Source organism: Cololabis saira, chromosome 11 (assembly GCF_033807715.1).
Source record: "Cololabis saira isolate AMF1-May2022 chromosome 11, fColSai1.1, whole genome shotgun sequence".
Lineage (NCBI taxonomy): Eukaryota > Metazoa > Chordata > Actinopteri > Beloniformes > Belonidae > Cololabis > Cololabis saira.
The window spans coordinates 19487128-19509068 of record NC_084597.1 but is presented as its reverse complement, the minus strand read 5'-3'; the positions used below and the strand labels follow the sequence as shown (position 1 = coordinate 19509068).

The 21941-nt window shown below is 38.5% G+C and overlaps 1 protein-coding gene across 1 annotated transcript in view; it reads right to left on the bottom strand.

The window, feature by feature from the left end:
• jmy (junction mediating and regulatory protein, p53 cofactor) overlaps positions 1-19922 on the bottom strand; it is a 45782-nt gene extending 25860 nt beyond the window's left edge. The window contains exons 1-2 of the mRNA XM_061733915.1: positions 18909-19922; positions 395-568 (exon numbers count right to left, since the gene is read on the bottom strand). Coding sequence (XP_061589899.1) covers positions 395-568; positions 18909-19538 — 804 coding nt within the window. The 5' untranslated portion in view covers positions 19539-19922. The remainder of the gene's footprint in view (positions 1-394; positions 569-18908) is intronic.
• Positions 19923-21941: the final 2019 nt, after the last annotated feature.

The following is a 21941-nucleotide window of genomic DNA, read 5'->3' as shown; positions in this document are numbered from 1 at the left end:
AAACAGAGGCTGAGGTTGCAGAATTACTGAGTGGTTTAGTGACAGCTGTAATAATACTTAAGCTGGTTGTTAATCTGCTCTGGGCGAGGAAAAAGCCTCTCATGTTGATCCTCTCTTCTTTACTATGCCTTTATCACCACAACAACACAAACCCTAAGCAAATAATGTTAATATCACCACAGTGGACTCGTCGATGGAGCACCTTTAGAGCATCAACCAAACCATATTAAAAACCCTAGAGCTGGTGGAGCGTGCTGTTGTAGATTGACACTGACACAGGTCAAATAGCCTCCAAGGTTGTACCAGTAAACTGGCATCAGTGAACTCTCTACTCTCTACTTAAGTCAAGCTAGAGGACAGATGGTCTTTGTTTCTGAAAGGTTGTGTGTATCACCTTAATCTGCTGTCGGCGCAGAGTTGCCAGTTCCCTGATGTCTCTGAAGGGCTGAAGCAGGAAGTGGTAGAGCTGAGTCGTGGCCTCCAGCAGATCTCCATACGCCTCATCCTCCTCTGGGTACACCTGCAGCAGCTCCACCATGCTGTCCATGGCTTTGTGCTTGTCCAACACCTACGAAAAAACATGAAACATATGTGGTGGTTGGACATCGGTGTAGTCTGACATCCACAAAGTGAGATCTGTTTCATTTCAGCACTGGAAATGAAAACGAAAAGTATTTAACCTTCAAAATTTGAAATGCGTGGTGGGTAGGGCTGGGCGAGATTTTAATATATATCGATATATATTTTCAAACGCGATATGGTACGAGACAATATCGTTTATATCGATTAATTTTTTTTTTTTTTTTTATGATTTTGATATAGCTTATTTTGTGACAAATTGACTTGAATGTTTTATTTGAGATTTGCACAAATGTTTTGTTATTTGCACAACTGTCAACCTCAGTGGAAAAGTCTGCCTGTTACTGTAATTCCACAGTGTATTTTAATTTAATTGTTATGCAGGAAAGGGATATTTGTTTTATTTTATTCAAGAAGCATTTTTATTCTATATATGCAGGCAGTTTATTTTTATTTCATTTGTTTTATACATTTTGATATTGTGCAGACCTCTGTTAACAAAGGTACCTGTGTGACATTTGGCACGAGGCTTTGTATTAAAACTGATTGTTTTTTTAAGGGTTTGCCTCAGAAAAAATGAAGCTAACAGAGATGCTATGCTTTAATGCTTTGGGGGAAACCCCAATTATGGCACAGAAAAAATATCGATATATATCGAGTATCGCCATTCAGCTAGAAAATATCGAGATATGACTTTTGGTCCATATTGCCCAGCCCTAGTGGTGGGTAGACTAACTTCACTATAATCTTGAGAATAGGCATCAATTTTGGTCATTATTGCTCTAATTAATCATTGTTCCTGATTTTTTATCCATTAACTTCCACTTATCCGGGTCCAGGATCCAGGAGTTATCCTCATGAAATCCTTGAACTACTTCAACTGGCTGCTCTCGGTATGGAGGAGCAGCAGCTCTACTCACAGTATTTCCAGGATAACTGAACTTCTTACCCCATCTCTGAGGGAGGAGACTCCAGACACCCTGCAGAGGAAACCAATTTGACCACCACCGACAGTTAATGACCACTGGTAAAGGTAGGAACATAGACTGATAAACAAAGTCTTGCCATTTAGCTCAGTTCCCTCTCTAACATAACAGACCAGTGCAAAATAGTATTTCTGCAAACCGTTCTATTCACTTTCGAGGTGCAGCTCATGCAGCACTTTTACATGGATGGAGATGGAGATGGGGAAGTTTGATCATTTTACCTTGATCTTGGACTGTGACGCAACAGAGTTTTTACTTTCACTTGTTGTGAAGTTAGGTCTGGGCGATATGGACCAAAAGTCATATCTCGATATTTTCTAGCTGAATGGCGATACTCGATATATATCTCAATATTTTTTCTGTGCCATAATTGGGGTTTCCCCCAAAGCATTATAGCATAGCATCTCTGTTAGCTTCATTTTTTTCTGAGGCAAACCCTTAAAAAAACAGTCAGTTTTAATACAAAGCCTCGTGCCAAATGTCACACAGGTACCTTTATTAACAGAGGTCTGCACAATATCAAAATGTATAAAACAAATGAAATAAAAATAAACTGCCTGCATATATAGAATAAAAATGCTTCTTGAATAAAATACAACAAATATCCCTTTCCTGCATAACAATTCAATTAAAATACACTGTGCAATGAATACAATGTAGACAGTAACAGGCAGACTTTTCCACTGAGGTTGACAGTTGTGCAAATAACAAAACATTTGTGCAAATCTCAAATAAAACATTCAAGTCAATTTGTCACAAAATAAGCTATATCAAAATCATTAAAAAATTATTATTATTTTTTTTTTTTTTAAATCGATATAAACGATATTGTCTCGTACCATATCGCGTTTGAAAATATATCGATATATATTAAAATCTCGATATATCGCCCAGCCCTATGTGAAGTCAAAATGTAAGCTGTGACAGGAGTTCAGAGGTTGTAAAGACATGACTGTAAACTAATGTCCAGTTAATTGCAGGAACTTTCTCTTTAGTAAGAGCCCCATGCTGCTGATTCATCATTTCAGTCCGAAACAAACGTCTCTCACAGCTAAAGGAAGAAAACCTCCCAGCCAGCGTAAGAGTGCGAGAGAGGCTCCTTCAGTATGTGTCAGAGAAAGCATTATACCATAAAATACATTGCTGACTGTAGCACAAAGAGAATAGATTGGCCCCAACTCCAGCTGATTCATACCATATGTCCAAGTATCAACAGCCTGTTCATTGTTCTTTTGAAAATGCCACTAAATGCAGCTTTTGTTCACTGAAAATTGAATTCATTTCACAACTCTTAGAAACCAGCAGCTCTGATTCACACAGCACAATACATCTCCTTCAGTTCTGTTTCAAATAATATTGAAATGTACCACCACCCAATCGTCATCCAAAGGCGGTGAATAAAGTGCTCTTCTCTCTGCAGAGTGTGGCCGATGTGAATGGAGACTGTTATATTACATCCAGGCTGATTTTCCTAAGCTCTCCACGTTGGGCACCGAGGCAGACACTACACGATTCAGCTCCAACACTGCTCCCACTGTTTACCTTGGCACTGCGTCTCCCTGGCAACCACCAGCCAACTATACACCCGCTTCAGTCGCTGCTAGCCAGGAAAACCCCTCAGCTGAATGATCAACTCCTGCGCAGACTGAGATAGGCGAAGCCACGCATATCCCATTCGCACTGCATCAGAACGATAATAATTCTGAAATCACACCCCGTCATCTGTATTTATGTCAGACCATTTGTGTTGGATAAGCAAAATTAGTTTTTTGATTACTTGACTGAACGGCTATGTCACATCAGCACTGCCAGAGACCTGCCATGACACTTTTGGGATAACAACTGTACCGTAAACTAGGAATGGGTGATATTTTACCATTCACGATATACCGTCAAAAAAATTCCTCACAATAAGAATTTGTCATCTCGCGGTAAAAACGATAAATTCCCGTTGATGATGTTTTTGTGTAAAGCCTGAATTATGGTTCTGCGTTAAATCCACGCACAACATACGTGTGAAGGAAGGAAGGAAGGAAGGAAGGAAGGAAGGAAGGAAGGAAGGAAGGAAGGAAGGAAGGAAGGAAGGAGGAAGGAAGGAAGGAAGAATGGAGGAAGGAAGGAAGGAAGGAAGGAAGGAAGGAAGGAAGGAAGGAAGGAAGGAAGGAAGGAAGGAAGAAGGAAGAATGGAGGAAGGAAGGAAGGAAGGAAGGAAGGAAGGAAGGAAGGAAGGAAGGAAGGAAGGAAGGAAGAAAGGAAGAAAGGAAGGAAGAAAGGAAGGAAGGAAGGAAGGAAGGAAGGAAGGAAGGAAGGAAGGAAGGAAGGAAGGAAGGAAGGAAGGAAGGAAGAAAGGAAGAAAGGAAGGAAGGAAGGAAGGAAGGAAGGAAGGAAGGAAGGAAGGAAGGAAGGAAGGGAGAATGGAGGAAGGAAGGAAGAATGGAAGAAGGAAAGGAAGGAAGGAAGGAAGGAAGGAAGGAAGGAAGGAAGAAAGGAAGAAAGGAAGGAAGGAAGGAAGGAAGGAAGGAAGGAAGGAAGGGAGAAGGGAGGAAGGAAGGAAGAATGGAAGAAGGAAGGAAGGAAGGAAGGAAGGAAGGAAGGAAGGAAGGAAGGAAATGAGCCAGAAAGAAAGAAATGAGCCAGAAAGACAGACAGAAAGAAAGAAAGAAAGAAAGAAAGAAAGAAAGAAAGAAAGAAAGAAAGAAAGAAAGAAAGAAAGAAAGAAAGAAAGAAAGAAAGAAAGAAAGAAAGAAAGAAAGAAAGAAAGAAAGACATTCCAGTTTTGCAGTACAGGTGTACTAATTGAATTGGTTTTTATCAATTCAATTTAATTGGTGTAGTTTAGTAGTATTTAGTATCTTTTAGAGCAGTGATTTGGGGGCTCCAAAGACTGAATGTGGTGATAGATTTATAGTTACAAAGGTGGAGTTGAATTGGTATTGTTTTTTTATCGTCATTTTTATCGTTATCGGGATAAATGCCAGAAATTATCGTGATACATTTTTTAGTCCATACCGCCCATCCCTACCGTAAACCATTTAAAGCCACAAATGCATGCATAATTAGAGACGTGGCCTTTTGGCCTTCTAGGTAGACAGGAAACGGGTGGAGAGAGGGGGAGACACTGCAGTACAGAGTGACAGGCCGGGACTCGAACCTGCGCTGCTTGCACGAGGACTATAGGCTCTACAAATGGGGCCCGCTCAACCCACTGAGCTATCGAGGGCCCCGAGAGAAGTCTGTTTCAGCATTATTTACAGACATTGATCCCGGAAGTGATGTCAATACCTTGCATTTTTATTAAACAATTACCTTTTAATAAACTTTTTTTATTACTGATAAACTGGGTTATCTTTTGAAGGTCCAGGATCGGCAAAAATAAGCTCTGGCTTCATCCTACTCCTTTTTCGGTTACACTGAGTTTGTGTGTTATTGTTTATTGTGTGAAACTGATTAGTGTAAATATATGATAATGTTTTGTCAGTTACATGCACACAAGTTAAGTTGCATATAATGTAACCGAAATAAACTGTGCATTCATTCATTCAACATTACCTTTACATATTGAGTTAAAGGCATCTGATCAGACGCAAGAATTAGTAACTGGAAAATGCCCTATCAGCCAATGTTTTAATCTGCCAACAGTAAACTTAACAGTAAATGTAACCGGCTGTTGAGCTTTCGTTAAAACCCTAAAGGTTTTGCGCTGTCAAAGAAGCTTTGAGCATGAAGATGAAAAGTTTCTTACTGCGTGATCTGGAATTCTTATTTCAAAAGTCTCCGCGTGAGGATTAATGCTAATTTATTTCTGTATGTTTATCATCTAATATTATCAGATATTTACACTGTGTGTGGTGGACATGGGCTGAAGTTCAAATATAATATCACATTAAGTTCTGCAAATGCCAAAACTACACTGGGAAAAGGCAGAGAAAGCCAGAAGAGGACTTTTTTTTTTTTTTTTAAGATTCTGGCCTGCACATCACCAAATTACTGACACGTGCATTCAGACGGGATTAAAATGATCTCATGACCTCTCATGCTGCAATAGGGGAGGTAATTTGCAGTGGAATTTTTACTTCACAAATCACAGACATGGCGCGTTCGGACGGGATTAAAATCACAGACGTCCTCTGTTATTATAACAAATCACAGCAGGTCCCCAGATCATTTTAATCCCGTCCAAATAGCGCACAGAGAGACTAAATAAAAGACATTTTCATTTAATCATACATACGGAGCAGAAGTTCACCAAGTCATTTTAAAAACAAGGCAGCATAAATTTAAAAAAAAAAACTCAGAAAGCAGCATAATTTAAGCCAAATATTTCATTTTTACTTCATTAAGAAAACCATCAATGATCGAAAATATATTTCCTTATGCACAACATTTTAAACAAAGCTGAGATAACTGCAAAAGAGGCTGGAAATGTAATCCCAAATGAAAAACAACCACAACTAATTAAACTAAATGGCAGTGAGTCACTAATGTGACTAAATACGGACTAAGGAATAATCCCTAGAATCCACAGTTCAGTTCAGAGCGCCGTTTGTTGCTACTGTCCCCTCTTTTTAAAACATCGCTCAAGACTGACATGATCTCGATATTCCTCTGAATTCTTTTTCCTTACAATACTCATGATGAAATAATTTTTTTATAAAGATTTTGTGGTTGTAGTGGTCTCTATTGAAAGGGTTTACACAGGAAATGGGGGCAGATAAGGAGAGTGGAAGGACACGCAGCCAAGAGCCACAGGTTGGGACTGGAACCTGGGCCAGCTGCAAGAGGACCGTTGTCTCTGTAGGACCAAGTGAGCTATCTGACGGACAAGATGCTCATATTAAAGCCTGTCTAAAAATAAGGGGAAATTCATAGGCTAAAATTTGCTTTACCAGTATATTACTAGTATATAATTACAAGATGTTGCTGATATAAACCCTTTTAAGATGAGAAAACCATTTATAATTGAAATATAAAATGAGGGTATCACTTATAGATCTACACCTATCAAACAAAAAAATGTTAATTCAATTTCCCAATTGATTTATTCAAATATTTAAAGCAATGGCTGCTATAATGTATTTTATGTGAGCAAAGTGAATTTTCAGACAGCTGGTCAAGTAATAAAAAATGAATGTCTGCAATATTTAATGATGCTTTTAAGTGGTGATTTAAATAAATAATGACGTAATCCAAGGACACGTCAACTGATAAAATAAACATTGTGCACAACACTACTGGCCCAACAATTTCTGTTTAGACAGTGTCAAATAAATAGATAGCAAGTCTATGAATTATACACTGAGCATCTGTAGGGCAGACTGACCCCAGTGACCCCAGCTGGATCACCAAACTGTGGACAGACAAATACAGAAACTCAGCCAGACTGAACATCCAGCAATACGTGGAGCCTGAGAGCTCACGAGAAACAAGAAACCCTGAATAATTTTATACATTTATAGTACACCTTCAGCCACATGAAACAGAGTCTTATCTAAGTGCGTTGATGTCAAATAGTTTAAACATGAATAAAGACAAAATTTCACCTGACATGATATTCACATGATATACTAAATTATCATCCAAATCCAGAAAAAATGCATCAATGCTCCATAGGTGTTCAAGACTGAAATACTGCAAAGCAAATGAGAAACTGTGTAGTATTTAAGTAAAAACTTGATGAAATACGCAACACAAAGCTGCCAAACTGATGCGTCACTATCAGGGTTGGCAATTAATGCTATGGTTAACAAAATAATAATAACAATCAAATACAAACTCTAATATTCTAACATATTTGCTCAGCAAAATTGTAAAAATCGTAAACTGAAAGCTGCACCGATCCGCCTATCGATCTCCCACTGCATTCTCCCCCCACTGATGAACAAAACCCTGAGATACCTGACCTCCTCCACTTGAGGAAGTATCTGATTTCCGACCCGGAGTTCACCATTTTCTGACTGAAGACCATGGTCCTGGATTTAGAGGTGCTGATTCTCATCCCAGCCGCGTCACACTCAGTTGTGAAGCCAACAGAACCACGTAACTGCAAAAAGCAAAGACCGAATTCTGAGGCCTCTGAACCAAACCCCCCCTCCTCGGCTGCAGCTAGAAATTCTGACCATGAAAGTAATGAACAGAATCTGTGACAAAGGGCAGCTTTGGCGGAGTCCAACCCCCACAGGAAACAAGTCTGACTTACAGCAGACAAGCAGACCAAGCTCTGACACAGATATAGAGGGACTGGAAGGCCCGTATAAGGGATTCTGCCACCCCACACTCCTGGAGAACCCCCACAGGAGTCCCAGAGGGTGGTGGACCCTCCTCTCCAGTACCCCTGGACAGACCTTACCAGGGAGGGTGACCCCTCCATAAGCAGAGGTGGGTAGAGTAGCCAAAAACTGTACTCAACTAAAAGTACTGTTACTTCAGAATAATATGACTCAAGTAGAAGTAAAAAGTAGTCATCCAAATAATTACTTGAGTAAAAGTAAAAAAGTACTTGGTGAAAAAACTACTCAAGTACTGAGTAACTGTTGAGTAACGTCTGATACATTTTTTTAACACAACCATTCAAACAGACAAAAGTACAAAATAATCATCTTCAGGCAAATTAAATCAATAAAATAAATTAAAATTAATAAAAAATAAAAAATAGCTTAAATTAAAATAATCTTAAAGTAAATTCAAGTACTTTAATAAATAATAAAATAAATAAAATATATCAGAATAAATAAATAAATTAAGCACAAGTAGCACAAAATTTCAAGCCTTTGTACTTTTCTTTTTTAACCAGGCAGAACTAGAACAAGCCCATGAACTCATAGAAACTCTGTGTGTTTGAGTCTGTGTAAATGTGACAAAACATGCAAAAACAAACATTTTTCCCAAAGAATCACCCAGTGATGTCATGAGATTGACGCATACGCGGATAAAAGGGATAAAAGAAAAGTAACAGCTCAACGTAGCCTAATGTAGCGGAGTAAGAGTAACAGTTTCTTCTTCACAAATCTACTCAAGTAAAAATAAAAAGTATAGTGATTCAAAACTACTCCTAAAAGTACAAAATTTCCTTAAACTTACTCAAGTAAATGTAAGGGAGTAAATGTAACTCGTTACTACCCACCTCTGTCAATAAGTGGAGCACAACCTTCTGTCCCCCTTCTTTAAGAGCAGGACCATTACCCTGATTTGCTAATCCAGAGGCCCATTCCCCAATGCCCACATGATGTTGCACAGGCACAACCAAGACAGCCCCACAACATCCAGACCCCTAAAGAACTCGGGGCGGGTTTCATTCAGTACCTTGCCACCCATATTATGTTTTATTTTAACAAAACAATCAACAAAGGCCCCTTACTTATACAGCTATTCTTAATCTCAACCCTTTTTCATGACTGTTTGTGCATCTACGTCTTCTCCATTCGTTTAGTCTTCAGGCTACAAACTATCTTCAAGGTAGGGCTGTTCGATTTTGCCCAAAAATAAAATCTCGATTTTTTTCTCTCAAAATCCGATTTTCGATTACGATTATTTTGTGAATTGACAAAAGGCAAAGAAATGATTTCAAATATGCTGTTTTTTTATTGAACATTTGCCCCATTGGGCTTTAAGTGCAAACTTTGCTCTTATTAAACCAAAAATGGATGAATAAAGTGCAAAACTCTGTAAAATAAGTTGAAAAAAAGTTTTAAAAAATATAATAAAATATAAAGTTTTATCTCTGAAAAAAAAAAATCAGCAAATCAGCACTTGCAAACATACAGTAAGTTATATTTCTAATTAAATAAAACAAGACATTTTCTAATTAAACTAAATTGGGTCTTTGCATGCTAAATAATAATGCAACCCATGAAGGAGGTAGAGGTGTGTAATGTCAGTCATTACATTTGCTATTCACATTTGCAAGTTTTTTGCAAGGAACACGAGCCGGTCTACGGCATCTGGCTTGAGGGATGCCCGGTGGCATGTTACAACGCCCCCTCCTCCTTTAAGTGAAAAATCGATTTTACGATTTTAACGTTTTAACATCGTTCTAATTACATAATCGCGATTACGATTTAAAATCGATTAATCGAACAGGCCTACTTCAAGGTACTCGTTTTTTCGTCCACCAACTTTCCCTGGACAATTATCTTGACACGGATGAGCCACATGGATGTCGCATGGTCTTAAATGTGTCCACCTGAATGCTTTTTTCATTCCACAGCTGTTATTCTAACTTGATTACAAAGCGTACTGGCAGCACGCTGAACAACATTCTGGCTCATCTCTTCATACACCAACCAGTCATGGGATTAACTTCTGTCAAATATTCTCCACTTTTCATTAAAAAGGGGGAGGGGATAAAAAGCTTTTGGATTTTCACTGCTGGATGTGCCCTCCTGCTCCATATACCCTTTAACTCCTGGTATTTAATACATTCTTTTAGTTTATGCAGCAAAAGTAGTTTTGGTGCATGTTAAACATCCCGGTGAAACAAACTCAGGATGCAATCTCTGTTGAGGAAAGCCAAAACCAGTTCAGTTATTTACTACGTGGGGCCACTAAACTAAATAACCCCAACTCTGGGTTTTGGTGCTAATTTCCAACTCTGGTCACTGCAGACATACTGTACATGACAACACTTTTGTTTGCTCTGACTCTACAAACACGTAGAAACAGGCGTTTTTAATCCACATAGCTGAATTGTATAAACCAGGATTAAATTACCGGTAGTCTAAATGTCCATTTGAAATGAAAGGCTTGGTTTATCAAACAATCTGTAAAACAATTACGTAAGAGTTTAAATCCTTTAAAACACCAAATTGCTGTTTTTCCTCTTTGTGATTAGAGAACTTTCACTGTTTGGTTTGAGTTTTATTTGAGATCAAATATATGGAGTAATCCATAATAAACATAGTTTACTCTAGTCCCAACGTGCATTTGAGAACTTTAAACTCCATTTTTATCTCACATGCATGTGCCCATATTTAACAGGAAACGACTCCTTGGAATACAACATCAGTTAACGTTTCATCACATTTTATAAACGCTTTTAATCATCACCAAAGAGAGAAAAAAATAAAGAAAGCAATTGAATTGTAACCATTCACTTTCAATGTGTATGGTTTACTGCTGTCAAACCGTCTGCCTGGTTTGTTTAACAACAGATAAGAAAAAAAAATCAGGAAAGTGTCTGTGGTCAATGACTGACAGATGGATGTCATGAATACACAGGCTTGGTTTTTTTTTAAAAACCACAAGTTTATCTTCCTGCATTTTTGGCCCAGTTATCTCTCAGAGCAGCGTTGGACACACTATCTCAGGTCAGGGGTGATAAGAGCCAGGACCTGGTTGTCCATCTGCAGCTGCTCCACACCAGCAAAACAACCAGGCCATGGTGTTAATCTTTAATTAAAATGTCAAATGATCAGGGGGAAAAAAGGTTAATAGCGTTTTTTTTTTTTAAATGGCCAGAATTACTAATTTACGACGGAGTATTAGGGCCAAACCAAGACAAAAAAAAGGAAATTATGAGAATAAAGTCATAATAATATGAGAATAAAGTTGTATAATTACGAGAATAAAGTCGTAATATTACGAGAATAAAGTCGTAATATTTTGAGAATAAAGTCGTAATATTACGAGAATAAAGTCGTAATATTAAATATATTATAAATATATAAATATAACTTCACAAGATGCTCAATATTCCTAATTTTAACACAGGGAGAAGACTGCTCTTCCTGTTAGAGTTCTCATAAATGATATTTTCATAATATTACGACTTTATTCTCATAAATTACGACTTTATTCTCGTAATGTTACGACTTTATTCTCGTAATATTACGACTTTATTCTCGTAATGTTACGACTTTATTCTCGTAATATTACGACTTTATTCTCGTAATATTACGACTTTATTCTCGTAATATTACGACTTTATTCTCGTAATATTACGACTTTATTCTCATAATATTATGACTTTATTCTCAAAATATTACGACTTTATTCTCGTAATATTATGACTTTATTCTCGTAATTATACAACTTTATTCTCATATTATTATGACTTTATTCTCGTAATTTCCTTTTTTTTTTTGTCTTGGTTTGGCCCTAATACTCCGTCGTACTAATTATCCTTGAAGCTGCCATTTCATTTTATTTAAGTAATTACACTTTACATTAAAACGGGGAACTGCAGTCACGATAAAATATTGTCACATTTACATATGAAACGCAGAAAAGGAGGTTAAATATAATTCAACATAAGTTTAAAAAAAAAGATTCTTATTCAATCTGCACCCGTCCACAGCCCCTGGACCAGTCAGCACTCACTGAACTATAAATCGCCGACGGTCCAGGACTTCCTGACCTGGAAAAGGGAACGTGTGAAATCCAATAAACCAGTAAACATTACCACTGCAGTTGTTGATGCAGAACTGTGGTGGAAGTTTTGCGGTTGAGCTTGATCGCGTTATGCCGTCTGTAATTGTTTTATTCATGGATGTGAGATAAAACACGCTCGTTTCTGTTGACAAGAGCTGCTTCCAAATAACAAACATGGATCCTATCGCAGCCGGCATCGAGGGGAGAACCTGGACTGGGCATCCGTCCATCACAGGAAGAGACAGACAATCAACAACTCACTTCTATGGACAGTTTAGTATCTCTAATCATCTAATGTTTTTGGACTGAAGGCCTCAGTCCCTGGAGAGAAAACTCAAACAAGCACAAGCAGGAGAGGAAGAGTGGATGTCGCTCCATACAGAAATAACCCAGACAGGATTTAAACCGACAACCCTCCAGCTGTGAGGCAACAGACCCATCCACTGCACCACCATGCCAAAGATATTAAATTAACAAATTAACAAAAAAAAAGACAGCATGAAGCTTTTTTACTTAATTTTTAAATGCTACAACCAAGAAATATTAATTTATTTTGCTTTTTCATTTTTCATTTGTTTATCTCTGGGTTTTTAACCTTTAAATCACTGTTCCTTCTATCTTAAATAGAAGCAAAATAACAAGAACAGAAACTTTTTGCACGCTTTATTTGTATTTGTTCTAACTTGTTGTTTAACTTGTCTTTCTTTTATATTTTTAGCCGGGGGACTGCCAATGGAAACTAGCTCTGTAGCTAAAATTGGGTGCATTTGCATTTTTTTATTCTAAATGTATATGAATGTACACTGTCCCTTCCCAAATAAACTGAATTGAATTGAATTGAATTGATGTGGCACATACCCTGTCAATGCTTTTACATAAGCTTGAAGATACGCAAGAATGAACCAGTTGAGCTGAAGAAAAGAAGGCCGGTAAGGCAAGTAAAAACTGACGTAAAGGGTGATCTTTGCAAAGACGTGCAGCCTGCTTTTGCTGTCATCTTATAAGAAACTGAACCCTTTTATGTTGTGGCTCACAAGAAAAGTCAATAGGGCAATTTCCAATCTTCTTTATTTATTATTACTTAGCAACATCCCCTCACCTTAGTCTAGGTCAGGGGTCGGCAACCCGCGGCTCTAGAGCCGCATGCGGCTCTTTAGCGCTGCCCTAGTGGCTCCTGGAGCTTTTTCAAAAATGTTTGACCTTTTATTCCTTTTTTTCTTCTTTTTTTCTCTTTTTTCGTTTTTTTCGTTTTTTTCCTCTTTTTTCTTACTTTTTCCTTTCCTTTTTAATCTCGATATTTATACTTTTTTCTCAAAATTTCCACTTTTTTCTCAAAATTTGACTTTTTTCTCGACATTTCGACTTTTGTCTCAAGATTGTACTTCAACATTAATCTCGACATTTCGACTTTTTTCTCGACATTTTGACTTTTTTCTCAACATTTCGACTTTTTTCTCGACATTTCGACTTTTTTCTCAACATTTCGACTTTTGTCTCAAGATTGTACTTCAACATTAACCTTGACATTTTGACTTTTTTCTCGACATTTTGACTTTTTTCTCGAAATTTCGACTTTTGTCTCAAGATTGTACTTCAACATTAATCTCGACATTTCGACTTTTTTCTCGACATTTTGACTTTTTTCTCAACATTTCGACTTTTTTCTCGACATTTCGACTTTTTTCTCAACATTTCGACTTTTGTCTCAAGATTGTACTTCAACATTAATCTTGACATTTCTACTTTTTTCTCGAAATTTCTACTTTTTTCTCGACATTTCGACTTTTTTCTTGACATTTCGACTTTTTTCTCAAAGTACATAATGAAAAACTAATTAACTAACTAATATAGAAACATGCAGAGTGTGTTGCCTTCATTCTAAGGCTGATACAGGACTTTTAATTTTTTGCGGCTCCAGACATATTTGTTTTTTGTGTTTTTGGTCCAATATGGCTCTTTCAACATTTTGGGTTGCCGACCCCTGGTCTAGGTGAAGGTAGCTAGCAGGGTAGCGTTCCAGTAAGTCCACCTGGAAGAGTCCAGGCCAACCTAGAAGATGTCTCAGCCTCAGGATCTTGCTGCTACCCGGGCTAGAGTCAGTGAGCCAGAAGCAGCCATCCTCACCCTGGCTAGCAGCCTTCAGTTACTCTTTATCCACAGCTCAGATGCCAAGTTCACCAAAAATGCTAGGTAGCTAAAGTATGCACCATGAAGTGGCGGTTCAAGCATCTGGTCCAGCGTATCACCAAGTCTGTGCCTACCTCGCAGCTAGGCATCAAAACTCAAAACTGGTGCCAAGCCTGGCAGTAACACTGGAACCGCTTTGGTCGACAATCCCTTTAACAGGACTGACCCCTTCCTCAGCCCTTCAGCCGGCATGTGTCCATTCATCTCCAAAACAACCATTGACTGAACAAATAATATTACACATGATGGCGTTTTAGCTGTTCACAAATGGCATAAAATGGTGTTCATGTTATTTATGTTCATGAGGGTGCTGAACGCAATTTAGAAACCCCAGTTAGCAGGTAGGCCAGGTTTCTCTACGCTGATCGGAGTGCCTTTCCTTCCACAGGAGCGTTTTCCACCATACAAAAGGTTCATGAAGGCCACTTTTGCAGGGTCGTTCCTGGTAATGAACACTTTATTAATCATGCCCCCTCATTAATCATGCCCCCTCCATAAAAGAAAATCTACCCAGAACCCCCAATAATGGAAACACATCTAAAGATGATTTAACAGCCAAGTTCCAGTAGGCCGACTGCTGACCATGAAACACCAGTTTCACTCGAAAAACTCATTAGTCAAAACAGTAATGGAGAAAAGCATTGAACACCTTTGTTAGACTATTTTTTGGTAAGATACACTGAATGTAAACAGTTGCTACATTTTCCTCTAATAAAAAAAAAGAAACTAGATAAAAGCTGGGGGGGGGTAAAACAAAACTTAATTAACTAAATAATGATTAACTAAATTAACTAAATAATATCCTTTTCAGCTTTACTTCAGTACGTAACTTCCGCCAGTTTTGACCTCGGACAAATAGACATTACAGACTATCTAAATTGTGAGAAATTCTTCTCTTTTCATGTGTATTAAAGTAATTTAAGGGTCTGAACCACTAATCAGACCATGTAAGACATCTGAAACTGTGAGTGAGGGGAAGAGAAGAGAAGAGAACATATCTTCCAAAGATATGTAGTTTAAAGGTGATGTCATACAATACCAGCGGTGTCAAGTAACGAAGTACAAATACTTCGTTACCTTACTTAAGCAGAAATTTTGGTTATCTATACTTCACTGGAGTAATTATTTTTCAGAAGACTTTTTACTTTTACTCCTTACATTTTCACACAATTATCTGTACTTTTTACTCCTTACATTTTAAAAACAGCCTCGTTACTCTATTTCATATCGGCCTTTAAAACAAAACTATCCAGTTAAATTGCTCCATCCGGATAGAGTGAATTTGGTTGTGGTTGTTTCAGATGTTCTTGTCCAGTTTTGTTCTTACATCCGTTCCCTCAGATTCCTGCAACTAAACTTGGATGTACATTCCAATAAAGGTTAGGATAAATGATAACATGCCTCTGAAGTTTTACTTTTTGCACCATGACAATACTTATAGGCAACTAGTCATCATATCTCCTGCTCTCTGAAACACACGTTAATGCTCAATAGTACACATATATGGTTCTTTAATATATTTGCATTATACTAAGATGCATTCATTTTCAATGGCTTTTGTCCTTAATGGCTTTTTTCCCCCTTACATTACTTTTACTTTTATACTTTAAGTAGTTTTGAAACCAGTACGTTTATACTTTTACTTGAGTAAAAAAACTTGAGTTGATACTTCAACTTCTACAGGAGTATTTTTAAACTCTAGTATCTATACTTCTACCTGAGTAATGAATGTGAATACTGAAGACACCTCTGTACAATACATAAACAAGTGCTTGTTCTTTCTGGTTGAGTCAGGTCTTTAACCAGCTGTTTCTGAATCAACCAGTTCAACAAAACTAAGAAAGTGGTAAAACTTGCCTGAGGCTTTGTCTCTGCTCAAACAGCAATTTATGTGATTGAAACCTTTTTTTCTTTTTTTTCTTTTTTTGACTTCACAAGATATCCTGCAGAAGTCTGCTTAAGTTTATATTTGGTTGTCTACTTTAACAGCCCATTTAAACTGAAATTGAAGTAAATAAGTAAATATGTGTTGTCAGCTGTGCAGTGGAACAAACTCGGCAGGTCTGGTGCGACGTCATTCTTTAACTCCACCTCCATTTGTTCTCCTCTGTATCTATGCAACTCCCTTCAAAGCTTTCAGCCAACTAGAGTGTGATGTCCGGTCAGATCATATTACAGTCTGTGAATGCTCAGCAACAGATGGTATAGCACCAGGGAGGGACAAGGGAAGAGGAGGCAAATCAGCAGAAAATAGGTACAACTATGGTCCAACACATACCAGAATGAAGTGAGTTTCAGGTTGGATATGGGACAAACGTTCACTGTGGATCAGGCTTTGGTTTTCAACAGCCTCCAAGTCACGTGACCCAGTGACTCAAAACCTTTTCTGAACTGTAGTAAGCTCTATTTGTACAGCATTAGGGGCTATCCTATATTATTGATTCATATGTCTATTGAATTTATTTTCAACTGAATCCTTTTTTTTACCCCCCCCCCCCCCTTTTTCTAAACCACGTGACTCCAGTCTAAGCTGCATAGAAGCTCTACAAGATATATAAATTACACGTTTGCACTTGAAGAAAGAGGAAGATCGCAATAAAAAGAAGCCCTGAAATACAATTTTAAAAATAAATGAAGATGTGCCAAAATTGCACTACTACAAGTTGACTTTCATGTGCAAAGATTATGGAATAAAACAAATTAAAATATATATGTTTTGCTTTTTTGTACAAAAATTGCATAATATTTAAACTATGAACATAAAACAGGGAAAGCTCTCAAATGTTTTACATAGACGTTTGGCTCTTGCAGTAATACAATCCAGCTCACGTTATTATAACCACTGGGTCACGGTATTAAAAGAGCAGAAAAGTGTTTACAGAAAAGGCCCAAAAATGAAACACCAAGAGTCGAGTCCCTTAGCCACAGAGCCAGCCACGTCTGAAGAATTCTTAGGGAGGTGGATCTTTGTCTGGGAGATTAGATTCAAAACTGAGATAACTTCTGCAGCTTCTGATGAGCACCGTGTCAACCTCCTCATGTTGTGCCGGCTACATAATGCCCAACAGAGGTAGTTCCTACAAAAAAGCAAGAAATTTCTAATCCAGATTTGCAACTTCTACAAACTGCCAGGAAAAAACAACAACACCACCTCAGCTTATAAACTTTGTTTGGGATAAATGGAGATTTGTTTCTCTCTGGCAAACTTTTAATCGGAACTCATTTGTGCAAATGATCCCTCTGCAAGTCCCTGTTACCGTTATCAACGTTTTTTTTTTTGTTGAGAAAATTCAAGCACAAAAAAAGGACCACCTTTCATGGAGAAGCATTGACATGGGTCTTAAATATGTCATAGAGGCATAGGTGAAAAATCTAAAAATAGATATGGTTGGTAAAAAGGTTCATTTGGAGGGGAGGGTTTACAAATCAAGGTGCACATGGGAGACAGCTAAACTTACTCTCATCACATTTACAGATGACAATATCAGGATCAACACTGTTCAAGCACATTATAACAGATTTGATACTGCTATTTACCCAACACTGGATCTAAAGTAATAAGTTTACCTCTGGTGTCCAGTAGCTCCTCAATCTGAGGTAAACTCACACTTAACGAAAATTAACTTTAGCTGTTAGCTCGAGATCGCCAATTTATCATTGGCAAAGGTTGTGTTGCTAAATAACTCAAATTAAATAAGCTTAGGTAACTGCATTAAAAACGTTGTTTCATTGATTTATCTTAAAAGCAAATGTAACCATCCTTGTTGATCTTCTGGACATTAAATTAACAGCCTCATTCAAAGAAGACATGTTGCTTATTTTGTTTGGATTTAGTTAATGGAATTAAATAAACTCAATGTTCCATCCTCTTGGAATACCTGGAAATTAGTATGACAACTATCCCAGAAACATTTTTTTACTCGTCCTTCTTTTTTTGGCATAAACTCAATAAAAACACATGGGAGTTAAAGCTCTTCAAATGTTCTTTGTTTTTTTTATGGAGCTCGGTCCATGTGAAACTCGTGCTCCACAGCCATTGGCTCTTCTGGATTTGAGGGGCAGGTTTTGTGCTGCGTTCCATTTACCTCGGAAGTCGGAACTCGGATCTGGGAATGACGTCGCAGCCGAGTTATCAGCGTTCCAGTTACAAAGTCGGAAAACAAGTTTGTAGTTTGCATATACCACATGAAAAATGTGAAGTACACTATAGCAGCATATATATACTGAACAATACTTGTATATGACTGATCTAGTGTGACCAAAACTAGAAAGAAGTGCTACGAATTATTACAGAGCTCTCTTCTACTGTTTACAATCGGGGCAGCCATCTTGGAATGTGAACTCGGGGGTGGTGAAGACTCTCCCACTTTCCCAGTGGGAAATCCCACTTCCAGGGGCGTTCCAGTTGAAAAATCCGACTGGGAACTGGGAAATTCCCATTTCCGAGGACAAATGGAACGCGGCATTAGTGATAAATCCATTCCCATTTGCTCAGTTTCACAGGGATGGCTGGTGATCATCAAATCTGAAACCAACTTCAAAACGGTCCATAAACATCCAGCCTTTCGATGCAATATAGGGTTAACTGTAAAAGGCTGATTTATGGTTCGGCGTTACACCAACGCAGACCCTACGGCGTAGGCTCTGCGTCGATTTAGCGCAGAACCATAATTCAGGCTTAAGACGTGCATATATGAACATAATTCATGGGTATAAACAAGATTTACGGGTTCGTCTATAAATAAAATAGTTTTTCTTTATTTCAAGGTTTCAAAAAGGAGGTATAGTCACCTCTTGCATGCGCGTCCTGGCCGCCTGCAGCGCGTCCTCGTAGCCCTGCTGCCGCAGCTCGCCCAGGCTCTCGTAGTAGTCCTCCTCCGCGTCGTCGCTCTCGCAGAACAGCACCTGTGACAGGATCTTCCAGCCGCAGGTGTCCAGGGCATGGCCCAGGTACACCTGCAGCTGGTAGCACAGAGCCTCCGTCTCCCGCGGAGACACCTCCGGGCCCCCGAACAGCACCGTCCACACGCCGGAGGAGCGCTCCCCGGGGAAGGGCGGCAGGCACGGCCGCAGCTCCGAGTTGACGGCGCACAGCTGCTGGTGCACGGTGCGCAGGTCCTGGCAGGAGAACAGCCCGGCCCAGCTGAAGTCCTCACGGCCATTGCCGTCGCCGTCCAGGTCCGGGTCTGTTTGTGCATCCTCCACCACCACGGGGTCCGGGATGTCGGTGTCCGTGCGCTCCAGCTCCTGCACGGCGGTGCGTCTCTGCACCGTCCTGTTGTGGCAGGTCACGGCGAACTTCCCCTCGATGTCGTTCCAGGCCACGATGAAAACAAATTTATGCCTCTCTTTTTCGTCGAAAGCCCTGGGCCGAACCGACACCCAGCCGGACTCCAAGTTGTCCTCCATGGCGAAGGACATTTTAATCCAATTTTTTTTTTATTGAGGGGATGATTTTTTATAAGCCCTTCGGGCTTCTTTTCCTCTCCTAAAAATAAAAAATAAAAAAAATATTGTGCTATCACTGTGCCAAAAAAATAAATAAATAAAAAATAATCCAGAAAAGTGGATTCACGTCTGCGCAAACAAAAACAACAAAAAAAAAACCCAAACAAAAAAACAGCTGAGCCCGTCAGACAAAAGGTTCCCCCCCGAGCCAGATGTTGGGGATCAGACCGCCGAACCGACGCCGACACGTCGGCTGGAGGAGAAGCGGGCCATGACGTCGCTGTTACCGTATAACGAGCGGCGGCTCCGGCTCACAGTGCGGCTCTTTGTCCGGCAGACAATGCGCTGCTGGCGGCAGAGCTGGCTCCAGCAGTCACGTGTGAGCCTCTGTTTACAAGCACAAGGTGCGTGTTTGTCGAATCCGGGGAGGGGTTTAAACTCAGCCACATGCTGCCTTCACGGCCGTGAGGAAAACCGGACAAATCTTTTTAACTGTTTCATTGATTAGGAAGAATCCATCTATCCATCCGTTTTCTATGCTTATCCTCTGCAGGGTCACGGGGGTCTACTGGAGCCTATCCCAGTATTATATTAACCCAGTTAATATAATACATCCATGATCCCAGCTCATTAAAGGCGGAAATAATACATTTCAATTAAATTTTTATTTATATAGCTTCTATTACAACGGAAATTGTCTCTAAGCACTTTCCAGAGACCCAGAACATGACCCCCGAACAATTATGACGTAAACTACTACTAGAATAGAAAATAATAGAATAGAATAGAATAGAATAGAATAGAATAGAATAGAATAGGAAAGAATAAGCTGAACTCACTGAACCCAGATTTAAATAGTTACAAACAGTAATAGACAAGTAGCTCTTATTAACATATATACAATTTAAAAAAAAGTGAAAGGTGCAGCAGTATGAGGTAGACATGGTTATTGAAAGGTGCACTGTTACAGCATATGATGTGATTATTATTATTATTATTATTATTATTATTATTATTATTATTCCACATTTCATTCATTTCATTTCATTTTATTCTTTATTTCATTCAAAAAACAAAACAATTTAATACAAACACAAATACAAATGTTCCTAACTTATGAATGAAAAGGGAGCAGAAAGAAGAAGAATCTTATCTGATCTGCCCCTTTCACAAATAACATAAATTAAAAATAATAATAAAAAACAACTAAGTGAATAAAAACAACTAAAATAAAATTAAAATAACATTAAATAAAATTACCACCGCCTACGGGTATGTCAATCAAACTCAACATTTTTCGTTATATTTCCTTAACATACAGGCTTTAATTGTTCTTTTGAATGTAATGTTTGATTTGGATTCTTTGTTTTCTTTGTTCAGATTGTTCCCTAAATTGATTCCTTTCACAGAAACACAACGTTCCATCAATTTTGTCCTGCATCTTGGTTTTATAAAAATCTCTGTTCCTTTTAAGTTATACTTGCTTTTTCTTTTTTCAAATCTTTTCTGAATGTTGATTGGTAAAGTTTTTTTATGAGCTTTAAACATAATTTGCAGAATACTATGGTCTACTACACACGTCCACAGTAATTGATAACTCTGAGACTCTATGAGTGATGAGAGTTCATCAGAGCAACAGCTTGGGGGAAGAAACGGTCTCTGTGTCTGGAGGTTTTGGCATCCAGGTGCTGCCATGTCATTGCTAGAATTGTATTTGTTTGTATTTATTTATTTTTCGCCCAACCCAACTTTATACAAGAAAGCTACGTCTAAAAACACACCATCATGCGATAATCTTGTCATAAGTGCATGCAGCGTACTCAGTCCTGAATACTGCAGAGAGAGCTCAGCACTGTTAAACATAACATAAACAGTGGCAAGTAAAAAAAACTCCCCTAGTTTAGGAGGAAATAAACCTTGAGCAGGACCTGGATCATAAGGGAGGCCAGCTGGGCAGAGCAGGAAAAGAGAAAACAGACAGAGAGAATGAAGAACAGAGAAAGGAGAGACACCGACACAATGGCTAGCTAGTGCACCGCAGAGATAACTATATAAGCAGATGTAGACAGGGGGAGGGGGGGCCGGATGTCAGCTACTACTATAAAGAATAAAGAATAGAACTTCGTCATTATACACATTTCCATGTGTACAACGAAAATGTAAAGGAACTCGCCGAGCTATTATGCACCCCCTACAAAAAGAAAAACAATTATTCATTTTATTTATTTTTTATTATGAAGAACCAATTAAAGAGGCCTGGTAAAATTACAGTTACTTGTTTAGCAATTTTATCCAAGGGACTTACAAATCACAGGAGAATCATGTAAGGTATCAACAAATGTCAACGTCCAAGATGTACAAAAAGTGAAAGCAGAA